At 38.9% G+C, this 17,143-nt stretch overlaps 1 protein-coding gene across 1 annotated transcript; it reads left to right on the top strand.

Annotated features, from left to right (window-relative positions):
• Positions 1 to 6,539: 6,539 nt before the first annotated feature.
• Positions 6,540 to 7,569, top strand: LOC103587479 (olfactory receptor 3A1-like). Its single transcript, XM_008568947.1, has one exon. The coding sequence runs from the start codon at positions 6,625 to 6,627 to the stop codon at positions 7,558 to 7,560; it is 936 nt and encodes a 311-aa protein (XP_008567169.1). The 5' UTR covers positions 6,540 to 6,624; the 3' UTR covers positions 7,561 to 7,569.
• The last annotated feature ends 9,574 nt before the right edge of the window (positions 7,570 to 17,143 follow it).

Below are 17,143 nucleotides of genomic sequence, written 5' to 3'. Positions count from 1 at the left end.
CAGCAGAGTCAGTAGGGAATGAGATACTTGCTTGGGATAACACATCAAGTGGGAGAAAGATCTGGGTCCTTCCTATGCCAGGCATGTTTCCAAAATGCCTGTTCTTTGTGGATGAAGCCTGATTTCTGTTTCTATTGGAGTAAGAAGGCATTCATGGAATCCAGCCTTCCTGCCTGGACCCATTCCTCAGGGAACAACCTTGAACCAGATCCCTACATCAGAGGGCCTGACTGAGTCTTCATCATCAGATGCACAAAGAGTTTAGTGGGAATGTCAGAGCAGGGAGCCATCCACGAATGTTCCATAAGGGCAGTCTGAGGCTCATGCTGGACACCTGAGAGTGGTCGTCTAGGGGGGCCTCTTTAGTGAAGGTCATTGTCATGACCTTATGTAAGACAGACTTCCTGATGCCTAGGCCAGTGCTCGTCCTAGAATCTTGGTGGTGACAAGTAAGCATCGCCTCTGCGGAGTGAGGGCTACGTGGCATCTACGTGGTGCGTACTCTTCTTGCCAGCCTCATTTATTCATAGAGTTGATCCTTTCTAATTCCCAAGTTCTTTTGGGCTGTTTCCATCAAAAGGCATATGTCAGTGAATGGATTGGCTTAACTACTGTCTTAACTGTTCCCAAATGAGTCCTCAGAACTTCCCCATTTAGACAAAGGGAGCAGAGATTCCTGAAGCAGCGCTTCTGTGCCTTTCACTTAAACTCAGTCCTTCCTCAAATCCTATCAGTCTTCATCTTGCACAAACTCCAGCTCATCCAGAAAACCTTTCCCATCTCCTACAGCCCAATCTGATGTCCCCATTACTGAAATCTTGTTGATCTTATGGTCTCACTTTTTCAAAGTTCATTCACTTATTTATTTCAGAAATATTGAACTGTATGTAAAGTATGATGATAGGCATTGAGAATGCAAAGCTAAATCAGGCATAAATTTGTTCACAAGCCACTGTGGAGCAGAGGAGATGTGCTCTATGGAGAAATGACCAAGCAAGAGGTTAACAGAGATAAGAGACTTGAAGTCTACAATCCAAGTGCTTCAGGAGTTTAGTGCAAAGGAGTTTGAGATGGGAAAGGACCAGGAAAACCTTTACAGAGGAGGAACAATTCGTTTGAGTTAAGTAATTTGAGAATTCAAAATTAGCCAGAGGACATTCCAGATAAAATAAACAGTTTGAGCAAAGATGGAGAGGTACAAACTCAAAGAAAGTGAAGCCTTACAAATTGAGTTAAAGTAGATTAGAGAGGGCAAGTAGGAGGTACTTTAATTATTTTTTAATTACCTAATATGTATGGGAGCTGTTTTACTTCCACTGATATGTCAATTTACACAGTATTTATTGAATGACTTCTAGGATTATGATCAGGTTCAGAGGATGACACACAGGAATCACTGATTTAAGAATTTTTTAAGAGAACTTAGAGACACCACATCAAATGTCTCTCACTCATATGAAATCCCCTATGCAGCTTCTCCCAAACATGACCTAGGGTTTTCACCTATGGGGGGGGAATTATGGAGACCTAATTCCAGATTCTGGCATTGAGGCTTCCACCAACTGTCTCTGCATATCTGTGGCTGCTGTGCTTAACTGCATATATAAAATGAACCTTAATTGCATATATAAAATGAACCTGTGTAGACAAAGGGATGTCTGCAGGGTCTAAAGGGGTCAACCTCTGGCCAAGAGAGCAGGGGATGGAAGAAGAGAGCCAGAGGTCATTCGGGTGGTTTCCAGGGGCTATTCAAACAGGGCAGCAGGACATTCATGACAAGGACTTTGCAAGATAGTCTAAACTCCTGTAGTTTTTCTATATTTGTCATTCTTTTATGCATGATCTTTTATTATAAATAAAACCTCTCAACATGAGAAGGGCCCAGGTTCTTATTTTAAGAGAATAGCAAGAATGGATGATGATTATATGGCAGTGGGAAGGTGGGGAGGCGTGGAGAACTATAGCCTGTCATCAACAAGAGGAAGGCTGTGAGACACAGCACTGCAGAGGCATGGAAGGCAGGCTGGTTTCCTCTGGGAAAAATGGAAAGCAGAGGACCAGGAGACATACAGTTGGTTATCTGAGAAGTGCCCTCAAGGACCTACATGCATGGGGGACCTGTGGTTCTGTGACATTGGGTGGTAGTTTTAGAAAACCTCAATCAGGCAGACATATCAGAGGAAAGGCTCTCACAGGATGAGCGAGGGCTGTGTGGTTGGTGGGAAGCAGAACCAAAGGATAAAGGTGCAAATTGTAACCATGACCTATCTAAGAAACCTGCTAGTTCATGAGCTGAGCTACTTACAACAGGCCTGCAAACAATAGAGAAGGAGGCTTACAAGGCACAGCCACAGGAAGGTCTTTCTCAGTCAGAAGAGTGCATCCAGTTCCAGAGAGAACTGCAAAAGAACATGGATTTTCTGATCCCGCCATAGGTCTCAGGAAGTGTCTACTTACAGACTTGGTTAGAGGCAGTCATCTTGGGCTGGCCAGACAGTGGACACATTTTTGTTGTTCTCATGCAAATCCTTTCTATGATGGCCTCATAGTTATTTGGGGGTTAGCAAGCATACAATGAGCTGGCCCAGCAACTTTTTAAAAATATAGAAAACCAGACATTTTATAGGTATACTCAGTATTCACTTTAACCCCAACAGCTCTAATCCAACAATGCTCTATCATAGTTTCTTCATTAGTAAAATGAGGGAACAGATACTCTCCCAGATCCCAACCAACTTGGTCTTTCTATGACTCAATGACATTGTATCTAGAGTATGCCGAATACAGTTATATGCACTGAGAAGGCCATTGGAGTGGGTAGGGATGATTGTCAAGATATTTAACGGGCACCAAACTGGTATTCTGTACCAATGGATTCTAGCTGAACATTGCCCTGGGTGTGGGCCCCCCCCCCCATGACTCAGGATCTATTTAATTGATAGAAAACTGACATTGTGTCTCAGATTTAAAGTATTTTACAGAGGAGGGAGGGAGGTTTCAGTGATGGGACACAATAACTAACTACATTGTATATTGACAAAATAAAAATAATTAAAAAATAAATAAATAAAATAAAGTATTTTACAGTACTTAGGAATATATTTTTATTATTCCTAGATCATGATAAATGCAGTTTCATATATCACAGACTTTGATTATTACTATATATGATGCTGTAAACTGCACTTTTTAAAAAACAAAATTTCTAGGGTCCAATAATGTTACCTGTTCACTGTATTTAAAAAGATCCATCAAAAAAGATAGAAAAAAAAAATCAAAGAAAGGAATTAGTTTGATAAGCAGAAGGTAAACATATTCTGAAAACATCCATCTTCTCCTAAAGCATGCACACAAAGAAAAAGACAGTCCATAAGCTTCCATTGATGGATACCACTTAAATTAATTTGGACAGAACCTGGTATGCAAGTTGGGTATTCTGTTACTAGTAGCTTTTTTTAAAAGTAGACATAATCCTTTTGTTATAGTATGGATTTATAATTATTATGATAATTTAATTTAATAAATATAATTTACATTTAAAAATAAATGTTACTGTATCACTTCATAGAGCAGTGGGGCAAATTGGGATATGTGTAGCACTCCCAACCTTTACCTCATCTGCTAGGTGGCAGTGCTTTAAATCTGGTGGAAACGACAGAAAAGAGGAGCCACTGAGTCACTCTGCTGGTCTTTAAGGATCTTTGTGATTTTAAAGAACCAGAACATTAATATATAAAAAATTATATTTAATTCTAAAATAATTATAATTATTCAATTATGATATAATTATACAAATAATCTGATTTATTATAGATCATTTGAAAGCAAAAGAAAAGTGGGAAAACAGGAATTCAGAATCTCCCATATTCCTACCAGTCAGTGGAACTGAGAGAGATCTCCTTCGAGTCATTTTTCTAGGTACCCGCCTGTATACATGCTTCAGATGTAAATTTATTTCCTCCTTACTCTTACTTTTATATCATAAGATTTCACCTGTTATGAATTGGGGATTTGGGGTTTTATAGCTGATTATTGTTGGTTTGTAAGAAATCTACTGACTTGTATATAATTACTTTTTACCTCACTTTTTAATTTTCTAGCAGTTCTGAGTTTCCCAGTTTTTTTCCTCCCTTGAGTTTTCTATTTAGACAACTTTGTTGCATCCAAATTACTCTTTTCCTTTCTAATATTTAAGCACCTTGTTTCTCTTTGTCTAAAACTTTTAGAATAATGAGAAACATTTGAAGGAACAAAGACCATTGCATTCTTGCTCTGATTTTAACAGAAGCATCACTACCACTTTACCATTATGAATGATACAGGTTTGCAATGGATATGCCTGTTGCACAACGTGGTATACTTCCGGTCTAAGTAACCACAAGGGTTCTTTTCTTTTTCCTTCTTACTCTACATCACAAATGGATATAGACATTTATGACATTTATGAATTGCCTTTTATAGAATTTCTTTCTCTCTCTTTTTTTTTTTTTTTTTTTTTCCGTGACCGGTAAGGGGATCGTAACCCTTGGCTTGGTGTCGCCCGCACCGCGCTCAGCCAGTGAGCACACCAGCCATCCCTATATAGGATCCGAACCCGCCGCCTCAGCGCTACCAGCGCCGCACTCTCCCAAGTGAGCCACAGGGTTGGCCCAGAATTTTTCTCTTTTTAAACCAATTAATATGCTATCGTATATTAATAGATTTACTAATGTTAAATCATCCTCTCCTTCCTATAATGTCTATTCAATAGTGGTGGGTTTTATTTATTGTGCCTAAGATTTTTGCATGCATATTGTCAAATGAGGGTAGTGCATAATGATTCCTTTTTTTCTCTATCACTGTTACATTTTAGTATCAGGATTTGCTAACTTTGAGAAATGAATGGGAAGGCTTTCATTTTTTTCTAAGCTAGGGAAAGTTTTTATGATGTGGAAATTATCTGGCAGTTTAAAATAATTTGTGTAGAAGAATAAGCCTAGAGTCTATACATGCAAGGACATGTTTGGCAGTGTTTCCTCCTCTCCCTCCTTTTTTTTCAGTTGTAGGTGGTTTATTTGGTTTGGGGATGGTTTGTGGATCAGTTGTTCAAACTTAGGAGCAGACAGTATTCCATGATTATTTGAATTTATTTTTGGTCTGTGAGTATCATGACTTTTTGATTCCTCACTTTATTTTTTTTTCTTCCTTAGATTTTCCAGAGATTTACTTTATTTCTTTTGGGGTTTTTTAATTTTTTATTTTTAAATGTAAATTGGCAAATTATAGTTGTATATATTTATGGCATACAAAGTGATGTGATGATTTATGAATACAATGTGAAATAGTTAAAGCAAGCTAATTAACGTATCCATCACATCAAATACTTATTTTTTGTGGCAAGAACATTTAAAAAATTTACTCTCTTAGTAATTTTGAAATGTGCAATACATTATTATTTACTTTATGAACCACACTGTGCAATGTATCTCAGAGAAAAAATAACTTATTCCTCCTGTCTACTCCTGTCTAATTGAGGCTTTGTATCCTTTAACCACATTTAACCATCATCTTCCCATACCCACCCTCACCCCCACCTCTGCTAACCACCATTCTATTCTCTGCTTCCTTGAGTTGGATTGTTTTAGACTCTACACGTAAGTGAGAACATGCAGTATTTGTCTTTCTGTGCCTGGCTTGTTTCGCTTAGCATAATGTTCTTCAATTCTATCCATGTTGTTGCACATGACAAAATTTCTTTCTTTTTTTAAATCCGACTAGTACTCCACTCCATTGTGTCTATAAACCACCTTTTCTCTATCCATTCATCCGTGATGGGCACTTAGGTTGATTCTGTAACTTGGCTATTGCAAATAGGGCTGCAATGAAGGTGAACGTGCAGACGTCTCTTTGAAAATTGATGTAAAATCTTTTGGGTAAATACCCAGAAGTGATATTGCTGGATCATATGGTAGTTCCATTTTTAGTTTTTTGAGAAACTTCCATACAGTTTTCCATAATGGCTGTACTAATTCACATTCCCACCAACAGGGTGCAAGGGTTCCCTTTTCTCCATATCCTCACCAACACTTGTTAACTGTTTGTCTTTTTGATATTAGCGATTGAGACAGGAGTGAGGTGATATCTCACTGTGGTTTCAATTTGCATTCCTTCAACGATTAGTGATGTTGAACAATCCTTCACATACCCGTTTCTTTGTAGTAGATTTGTAAGGACTTACAATCAATTGCTGTGTTCCTTTACAGTGAACTTTCTATTCATTTTTACTTTTAGTGTTTATTTTTTCCCCAAATCTCCTCATATAGTTCTTTGCTAGGACGACCTCATTTGTTCATTCTAGGAAACAAAGGAAGAATGGATTTATGTACCTTTCACAAGGAAAGGGGGGAAGTCCAAGGTAGTCATGGCACCAGACATCCCATGTGGGAGTTGGGTAAGGACACTGAGGTGAAGGCAGAGACAGAGTTAATAGGTGAGGTGTGGCCTGAGGATTGAGAAAATACCCATAGGACCCTTGGGAATTTACCCAGGGCTTGGCATATGAACGTGGGTAGATATATTTTGATTGAATAACTAAAATGGGAAGTCTGATCCCTTCCCCTCTTTGATGCCTTGTTACAGGGACTCATGGAGCTAGAATCTGGGTCCAATGGAACAGACGTTACTGAGTTCATCCTGGTGGGCTTGGTGGAGATACCGGGACTTCAGCCAGTTGTCTTTGTGCTCTTCCTCTTAGCCTACCTGGTCACAGTAGGGGGAAACCTCAGCATCCTGGCAGCTATCCTGGTGGAGCCCAAGCTCCACACCCCCATGTACTTCTTCCTGGGGAACCTATCAGTGCTGGATGTTGGGTGCATCAGTGTCACTGTTCCCTCCATGTTGGGTCGTCTCCTGTCCCACAAGCATACAGTTCCCTATGGAGCCTGCCTCTCCCAGCTCTTCTTCTTCCATCTCCTGGCTGGGATGGACTGCTTCCTGTTGACAGCCATGGCCTATGACCGATTCCTGGCCATCTGCCGGCCCCTCACCTACAGCACTCGCATGAGCCAGACAGTCCAGAGGATATTGGTGGCTGTGTCTTGGGCTTGTGCCTTCACCAATGCACTCACCCACACTGTGGCCATATCCACACTCAACTTTTGTGGCCCCAATGTGATCAACCACTTCTACTGTGACCTCCCACAGCTCTTCCAGCTCTCCTGCTCCAGCACCCAACTCAATGAGCTGCTGCTCTTTAGTCTGGGTATCCTCATGGCAGGTGCACCTGTGATTCTCATCGTCACCTCCTATATCCATGTGGCAGCTGCAGTCCTGCGAATCCACTCTGCCAAGGGCAGGAAGAAAGCCTTCTCCACATGTGGCTCCCACCTCACTGTGGTGGGCATCTTCTATGGGACAGGCATCTTCAGCTACATGCGTCTGCGTTCAGCGGGGGCTTCAGACAAGGATAAGGGGATTGGTGTCCTCAACACTGTCATCAGCCCCATGCTGAATCCACTCATCTACAGCCTTAGGAACCCTGATGTGCAGGGTGCCCTGCGGAGGGTGCTCACAGGGAAGTGAGCGTTGGCATAAGGGGTGTCTTAGGAAGGTAGAAACCAGGGCAAGTGGTCCCTTTGAGCAAGATGACTTTTATTAGTAAGTAAGACTCTTTTTCATCAAGGAGACTCTACCAGATAATAGGTGTGCAGATTTTCTAGAACAGAACCCTTCGCTAGTCATCATTTGGTCCTAGGAACTCTTCCCAATCCAGATGGAGGTAGAACCCTGGAGGCTCTGTATCCTGGGAGGCTCATGGTCCTACAGGAAGGATCCTTGGTTTATTTTCCTGTCAGGATTCCCCCAAATACCAGCAAAGATTCTTTCCAAATTGGAATAAAGAAAGTCACAGCCTGGTGCCCAGTATTAGCACATCCTGCAAACAGGTTTCTCCTGAAAGCAGCTCCCCCACCTGTTTCTACACAGGATCCCACCTAAGGATACAGAACTTGTACAGTATAATTTGAGGCACTGATTTCCAGTACCCTGTCTACATTGCAAGATTCTAGGATATTTAACAGTAGATATTTATATTTCCTTTTGGATTTCTTCTTTTTTTTCCAAAATGGAAATATTCACGATATTAAATGTCCATCGATGGACAATTGAATAAGGAAAATGTGGTATATCTATATATATACCATGGACTACTACTCTGCTGTAAAAAAGAATGAAATTCTCCCATTTACAACAACATGGATGAGCCTGGAGAAATTTACATTGAGTGAAATAAGCAAAGCACAGAGGGATAAATCCCACATGTCCTCACTCATAAGTAGAAGCTAAGAGAGAAAGAAGGAAGGAAAGAAAGACCACAGTGGTGTGTTGGACTTGCAGAGGGATACAAAGTGGAGTGTAGGGAAAGGGGATGGTGAGGGAGTTCGGGGATAATTGGATAACGGGGTATAATTGCAATTTGTGGTAATGGGCATGCTGCCAGTATGGATCTGGGCATCACATCTTTGGCACAAGTGTTGACAATCAGCTTTGCATCTCATGAATATTCATAACCAATAAAAAATATAATCAAAAATAAAATTTTTCATTAGAAATTATGCTTATAAAAATGAAAACAAAATGAAATTTTACCAGTAGAAAGTTAAAGACAAAATATTTACCCTCTCTGTCCCCGCTCTTGAAAATTCAGTTCTCCAAAAGTCATTTTTAAGATTTTGGTACTTACCCTTGTAGTTTTTCAATACGTATATAAACATGTGTATGTATGTTTCATATCAGTAGGGATTTGTTATGTCATGTTTGTTTACATAGTAAGTGGTAGATTCTTTTACCTGTCAGATACTTAAAACTTACCTTACCCATTTTAATGGCTAACTAGCATTAATTTATAAGTAAACCATAATTTATTTAATCATATTTCTTTTGATGGAGCTTAGATTATTTCTAGATTTACTGCAATTATAATAAATAACATAAAGAATGTTCTTTAGAGGTGTGTTTCTATTATTCTGAAAATATATCCATAAGAGAAGTTCTGATAAGAAGATTCCTGAGTTGAATTAAATAAAAATTTAGATTATCAATATATGTTTTCCTCTTATCCTATGAAAATTTTGCACTATTTTATTATTCCAATGGTGAATGAAACTGCTTGTTCCCCAAACCTCTGACAGCCATGGCTGTTATAAGTAAATTCTTCTAATTTTGACAATATAATAGTTGAAAATCACTATTTATTATTTTAATATGTTTTTCTTTCGTGTTTGCATAAGGCTGAATATATTTTCAAATGCTTATTATCCAACATATGAACTGAATTGTGTTTCTCCCAAAATTCATATGTAGAAGCCCTCACTCCCAATGTGACTGTATTTGAAATATGTTCTTTAGGGAGTAAAGTTAAATGAAGTCATATGGCAGGGCCCTAAGTCAATAGGACTATGACCTTATAATAAGAAGAAGAAAAAGATTCTCTCTCTCTCTCTCTCCCTCTCTGCCTCTCTCCTTGTTATAAGAAGACATAGTGAAAGATGGCCATCTGTAAGCCAGGAAGAGAGCCCTTATCAGAACCTGGCCATGCTGGCACCCTGATCTCAAACTCCCAGCCTCCAGAATTGTGAGACAATAAATTTCTGTTGTTTACATCAATCAATCCATGGCATATTGTTATGGCAGCCTGAGCTGACTAATACAATTCATTTGTATTTCTTTACTGAGAATTGTCTTTTCATGTCCTTTGCCCCTTTTTCCACTTAACTGTTAATATTTTTCTTATCGATTTGTAGAAACTCTTTATACATTGCTGATATTAACCTTTTGACATACATTTTGCAAGTAATTCCACATTTCACCCAATTTGCCATTTTTCTTTCATCTTTATTTTTGGTATCTTCCATCAATTGGAAGTTTTATATTTTTATGTCTTCAAATATATTCTTTTTATAAGGTCATGGACTTTGTGTCAAACTTATAAGAAAATGTCTTCCCCATGCTAATATTAAGAATATTTATTTTTATTTTCCTCTGAATTTATGTTTCTTATTAATGTCCAACTAAATGCAATTGGAATTTACTAGTTACTCTCTTCTTTTACTGTTAGTTCAGTGGCATGAAGAACCCAAAATAGCTAGGTGGCAGTTTCAAATTCCAGTCTAACATGCATATTATTGTATCCCTGAATGCAAGCATTTCTCCCTTGGGAACCAAGCAGTAGAAACTAGCAGTGCTCACAATTGCAGGGTGAGGAAGCAAAAATTTTTTGGCACCTGAAATTTTTGCTGATATCTACTCATCAAATACAATCAGCATGATGTCATTAACAGTGGATTAGTATACTGTTGTGTAGAATGTCAAGAAAATAAAATCTTGAATGCTGTTATCGTTGGGCACAGTATTTAATATAGATCATTTAGGTCAATTTTGTTAGCTGTCTTAAGATAGTCTATATCCTTACTCTTTTTTTGAGAAAGTGAGTTAAATTCTCCCACTATAATAATAGCATCCATTAAGCTGTCCTCAAATGCTGATTTGTCTATTCCTTTTTTTAGAATTGTCAATTTTGATCAGTATACTTTGAAACAATATTATTGTGATATTTTCCTATTGGATTGACTTTTATCAAAATGAAATGCCTTTCTTTATCTCTAGTAATTGACTTGCCTTAAAGTGTGCTTTGTCTGATATTTAGTGTACTACTTTGGCCTGTTTTTCTGTTAGTATTTGCATGTTATAGTTTTTCCATCCTTTCACTTTTAGTCTTTCTATATTTACATCTTCAAGTGTCTCTTGTAAGCAGCATTAGGTAGGCTTCTTTTTTTCTTCTTAAAAACTGACTTTCAAGAAAAGTTTACTTCAATTATTTAGTTCATGTATCTAATATAATTACTTACACAATTAGGCTTCTATCTATCATATTACTGTTAATTTCCTCTGTGGTCATTCTGGTTTTTGTCGTTCTGTTTTGCATGTTTCCCTCCTTCTTTCCTGCCTTCTTTTGGACTAATTAATAATTATTACTATTTCATCTTTCCTTCTTTTTAATTGTTATATATGAGGGTACTTCAAAAAGTTCACGGGAAGATTTGTATTATCTCTTAATTCTATTTTTCCAAGAAGTTTCTGAGGTACCCTCATATTATTTCATGATTCTTCTAGTGGTTAGTCTAGAGAGGAAACAGTTATCCTTGACTTATTATGGCTTAATAAAATTCTTATGTTTACCACTTCCTTGATACTCCTAGAATTGGACTTAAATTCCTGTCTTTTGAATTATTGTTTTCATACATTTTGTCCTACATATATTTTAAACTATGCAAGATGTGACAATTGTTTCTTATACAGTCAATATTTATTGATATGTACCCATGTGTTTACACTTTTCTAGCTCATTTTTTCTTCCTGCATTTTTATCTGATGCTCTTTTTTCTTCTTTCCATTTTCATTTCCTTTCAGGCATTCCCACTTCCACCCCAAGAAACTTCCTTTAGATGTTCTTTTAGTACAAGCAGGTAACACATTCTTTCATTTACTGTGAAAGATGTCTTCATTGGGTATGGGATTTTAGATTGGCAATTATTTGCTTTCAGCATTTTAAGGATGTTATTCAGTTGTCTTCTAGTCAACATTATTTATTGCTTCTTTGGAGATAACGTATCTTTTTTTCTTCTGGCTAATTTTAAGATATTCTCTTTGCCTTTGGTTTTTACCATTTGATTAAGATGTGCCTAGGTGTAGTTCTATCTGCTAATATTGCTTGGAGTTTGCAGTGCTTCTTGAGTCTGTCAATGAATGAATTTTATCAATTTGGGGAAATTATTAGGTTTGCCCCTTCCAATGGCTCCTACCTCAATTCTTTGTCTTCTCTTGTTTGGGGACTTTCATTATATGCGTATTAGGCCTTTTTAGCATGTCATGTCCTTACACTCTTTTTTCTTACACATTTCTTTTTCCCCAAACTTCACTGTGAATATTTCCTATTGACCTATTTTCCAGTTCATGAACCAATCTCTTGCTTGTTAAGCCCATTCATTAAACTGTTAAATCCATATATTAGGTTTTTCAGTCCCAAAATGCCCATGTGTTTCTTTTTTAAATATTCCAGTCCACTGGTAAAATCATTTATCCTTCTGTTTATTTGTTTATCTTTTCTTCTATTTTCTTAACATGTTAATCATAGTTGTTTAAAAATCTTTGTCTTCTTAAACCAGTAGCTGGATCAGCTGTAAGTTTGTTTCTGTTGCCTGCTTTTTCCTCTTGAATATTGATGATAATTTCTTGCTTCTTTGTATGTCTAGTAATTTTATATTGTATACTATACTTTGTTTATCTAATAATTGTAGGAACTGTAGATGATGTTGTATTCCACCTGACAAGGTTCCCCCTTTCTTCTGTTAGATTGACAAAATGAAGGGTAAATCACTGTGATTCAGCAGGGATTGAGCTGGGATTGACCTGGAGGATTACAGTCTTAGTAAAACTCTGTCTCTGCTGTTCCTTGAGCATGCCTCTCCTGGGCTTTTAATTGAGATGCTCAGCCCCCAAAGATAGCAGGAAGTATAGCTGTCTTTCTAAGGTCCCCAGCCCAGCTTTCCAGACCCCCACACCATGCAGTTTCAAAATCTGGCAAATGTCTTGAGACAATGACTGTGGCATTTCAGTCATTATCTCTTCAAGCATTATCTTTTCCCCATGGCCTCTGAACAACTTTTACAGCTCCAGTTAAATGTTGCCTTTATCAGTCTCTATCATTCTATTCTTAATGTTTCTGACAGCCTTCCTTTCCCATCTTTTGTTTTTACATATCTCGGTGCTACATTCTGGATGAGTTATTCTAGTCTATACTCTGATCTTCTTCTCTGTCTACTCTCCTGCTAAAACTGTTCATTGCATTTTTAAGTTATTGTATTTTTTCCACTTATAAAAGTTCTATTGATTTTAGAATTTTATTTTAAGTCACTTTTTATAGTTTTTGTTTACAGATATTTGTGAGTTTGTTTTTATTACTTTAAAAAGAGTCAGCATAGCCACTTATTATTTGAACAATTAAATATATAAAGTATTTGTGGATCTGTTCCATTGACTCTTTTCTATGATTCTTGACCAAGATACTTCGTTTCTTTGTGTGACTATTATGGGTTGAACTGTATTCCCCCCCCCCCAAAAGAAGATATATTGAATTCCTAACCCTCAGTATTTCAGAATGTGACTTTATTTAGAAATAGGGTCAATGCACATGTAATTAGTTATGTTAAAATGAGGTAGAACTGGAGTAGGGTGGGCCCCTGAACCAATATGACCAGTGTCTTTGTAGGAAAATGATCATGTGAAGACGTGCTGAAGATGGCAGAGATTGGGGTGATGCATCTGCAAGTCAAGGAGCACCAAAGATTGCCAGCAAACCACCAGGGCTAGGAGGAAGCAAGGAAGGATTTCCATATAGGTTCCAGAGAGAGCATGGCCCTACTGACACATTAATTTCAGACTTCCAGCTTCCAGAACTGTGAGACAATGAATATCTGTTGTTTTAATCCCAGTTCGTGCTACTTTGTTATGGTAGCCCTTGGTTACGAGTACACCTGGTTTTCTTTGACTATATGCTAATAGGTTATGTGCTGGTGAAAAGTTATTTATATGAATAATTTTACATCTAGGATGAAGTTATCTTCTTCGAAAGATCATTTACTTCTACCAGAGAGGATTTGCTTCTGCCTGGTATCTGGTGGCATTACCTATCTAATACAACTTTAAACTGGTTCAAGGCTTAAAGATGTGACCACAAAGTTAATGAGCACCTAGGTTGAAAATCCATATAAAGGCTGATTTGCCTTGATCTCCCTGTTATTCCATTAGTGCAATACTGCAGTAGTTTTCCTCTTTTTCCTAAGAATTACTTAGGAAAGTATATTTAATTTCCCTGTGAATTGTGCTGATATTTTATCTTCTGCTATCATTTATAATTTTTTACTTATAGTACTTGAATAGTTTTATATTTAGAAAAATGTCACTAAACAATGAAAAGCCTCAATATTTATATATGACATCCTTAAGTGGGATCCCTGGAGCCAACAATGTGAGCCTAATAAGGGGGTGGTCAGCTCCCCACAGGGTCAGGGTTATAATTCTTTACAGTGAGAGTAAGTGGCAGATATAATGGGAGATCAAGAGAGTTGCACTGGAGGCAGCAGCTGGAAGTCCATTTTATCCCTATGGACTGGACTATTAGGGAAAGAGCAGAGATTGCTATTACTGAGATATGGATGTCCTAAGATCAATCCTAGGACATAGTCCATGTTATATTGGAAACAGTAGTTATCACAAACATCAGAAGCTAAAAGTATATTATTTGGGGAAAAGGGGCTAATTGGAAGAGAATGGGAGAGTAAGTCACATAGCATAGTTAAGATTAGGTACCTTAGAATCAGACAAATGCAATTGTGAACCCCTGCTCCTCAAATTTCTGTGTGGCTTTAGGCAAGTTACTGAATCACTCTGAACCTCAATTTGTTTACCTATAAATTGGGAATAACAAAGGTACCTGCCTCATAAAATTGCTATAATTGTTGAATGGCATTTAATGTAGATAAAGCTCATGGTATAGTGTCGTGTACATATTAAACACATGATAAATGTTACCAGTTGATATTATGTTAATAACATCACTGGCAGTCCTCTACTAGGAACTTTATGTGTGTTACTTTATTTAATTCTCCCAGCAAACCTAAGAGGGATATAACTCTCATTTCACAGTTGTGGAAACTGAGGCCCAAAGGGGGTTAACAGTCGCTGATAAATGGAAGAGCAGTTCTCTCCATCTACAAAGGCTTCCTACAGGGCGTATGCTATCACATGGGGCTGGGTGAATGGCTAATTGTTTGAGGAGGGTGTCTGAAGGTTGCTCTACACAACCACTCCAATTTCCTCTTTCATCATCTCTATCAGTAGATCTCAGCTTCTAAGTGCCTGGCCCAGAAAATGATAGTGGGGGGCAACTTCCCAGCCCCCTGCCCCAGCTCCTCCTTGCACAGCACAGCACTTCTGCCACCTCTCCCAAGATCATGATGGGACTCCCTGGACACAGTCCCTGCGGCCCTCACTAATAAGGTCCTGGGTGGGAACGTACTTTGTTCTGGAGGTCTCATTAGGAATTTGAAGTTTGAAAGGGCTTCTCCAGTTTTTGCCTCGCTTCTTAGGTTTCCCCTCATCCTTGGATCTAAGGCAGTTTTCCTCCTCATCCTCAGGTTTAGGAGTCAGCCTATCTCTGCCCCCAGGTCTTGTTTGGAGTAGGCATCTGGGAGAGCAAATCCCTCAATCTGGGGACCCAGATTTGGTCCTGGATCCACCTCTGGTTCCCTGAGTGACTTTGGGAAGGCAGACAGCTCTCTGTGTCCCCATATGTTAAATGGAGTTGTTAGAATATCTCCCTGAACTATGCCCGCAGGCTAATATAGGGGATGGAGATGAAGACCTTGCAGAAATTCTAAATCGCCACAGAGCTGAGGCCCCACTGCTTCGCCACTGCAGTGTTTGTTAGGGCTTGTATTATTCACCTGTCTTCGGCTCTCCCCACACCCTCCTCTGCCTTCTTGGGACTACTTTTGAGGTCCCAAGAGGATAACACAGTGGTGGAAAAGCCCCATGACATAAATGGTGTCAGCCTCTCTTTATCTCATTTCCATATAAATGGCCCCTTTGTTCGCTTTTGGAGTGGCTGATTGAGCCTGTGTGGCTTCTTACCTTCTTCATCCTTTTGCAGGAAACCCCACTGGCCTCTGTGTCCTAACAAGGTGAGTTCTTTCACGGCCCTCCCTCTGCTCCTGTGTAACAGGAAGGGACTTTTGCTGCTGCTCAGTGAGGCAAACCTCCTGGTTTTTTACTGTTGTGCAATCGAAGTCTCAAAAGCCAAAATAAAAGATTTGCTCAGGATGACATATCAAGTGAGCAGAAGAGCTGACACCATACTGGGGGTTGAGGCTCCTTTTCCAGGCACCTTTACAATCACCTCTTTTTTAGGTGAAGTTTGTTTTCAGATTCTGTTAGGGGTGAGGGGAAGGAGACGTAGTGTTCAGCTTCCCTGCACAGAGTTCAATCCTTCCAGGACAGCTGGACCAGATCCCCAAGACCAGCCCTGATGCATAAAGGACCTGTTGGAGCTTCAGAGCAAGGAGTGGACACAGCATCATGAGGGAAGCCCGGGGCTCATGTGGCCTCCCAAGAGTGGTAATCTAGAAGGACCTCCTCATCAATGATCACTTGTGTGATCTCATCTGCCACAGACATCCTGGATGGATAGTCCCATGGGCAATCCAGAATTGTGCAGATCTTACATAAGCTTTGTCTCCTGTTGATTGAGGGCCAGACAGCAGCTACTATGGGAGCATACCATTCTGGCATGGTTTGCTTGTTTTTAGAAAATATTTCTTCTGAGTGTAAAAAATATTTACGATGTTTATATAAAAAGCTGCATGTGAGTGGGTGGAATGCTACAACTGCATGCCCCGTCTAGACAAAGGGAGGAGTCATCACCGTAGTAGAAACCTATGCCTTTCACTAGGCTCTTTTCCTCCTCCAAATCATTATTCCTTCAAAGTCTAGCACAAATTCCAACTTGTTCAGAAACCCTTCCCTCATTTCTATTGGCCACAGTGATGTCCTGTTTGTCAGAAATCCTATTTGTCAACCACTGTAGTCATTCATTATTTATGGAATCGAGCATAAGTAAAATGGGTTTATGCATATTAGTTCCTAAAGATGAATCAGACATGAATCTTGTCCTTAAATTGAACTAAATGGATTAGGCTAAAGAGCTAAATGATTGTGCTAGGAGGTACAGTGATAAGGGCCATGTAGAATATAATGAAAGTGCATTGGAAATGTCGAAGACATAACTATCACTTTAAAATAGGTACAGATCAGGGATATATTTCTGGAGGAAGTAGTATTTAAGCTGAGTCTTGAAGACCTTGACCATGTGACATGGGAAGGACACTCTATGTAGAGAAAATAGTATAATCAAAGATGGGGATATAGGAAATCACAGCATTTGCAACCTGATGACATGGGTTAAATTAAAGACGGAACTCAGGGGGCAGCTGCTGATGGCCATTACCCACCCAAGGTGCTCCTTGAGCTACTGTAGCCTGCAAAGCAAGAC

The sequence above is a fragment of the Galeopterus variegatus genome, unplaced genomic scaffold (assembly GCF_000696425.1).
Source record: "Galeopterus variegatus unplaced genomic scaffold, G_variegatus-3.0.2 Scaffold25, whole genome shotgun sequence".
Lineage (NCBI taxonomy): Eukaryota > Metazoa > Chordata > Mammalia > Dermoptera > Cynocephalidae > Galeopterus > Galeopterus variegatus.
The sequence above is the reverse complement of the archived record's forward strand: the minus strand, read 5'-3'. Positions and strand labels throughout refer to the sequence as shown.

Excerpts from the sequence above, each read along its gene's own strand:
- LOC103587479 (XM_008568947.1), top strand. The coding sequence starts at position 6,625 with ATGGAGCTAGAATCTGGGTCCAATGGAACAGACGTTACTGAGTTCATC.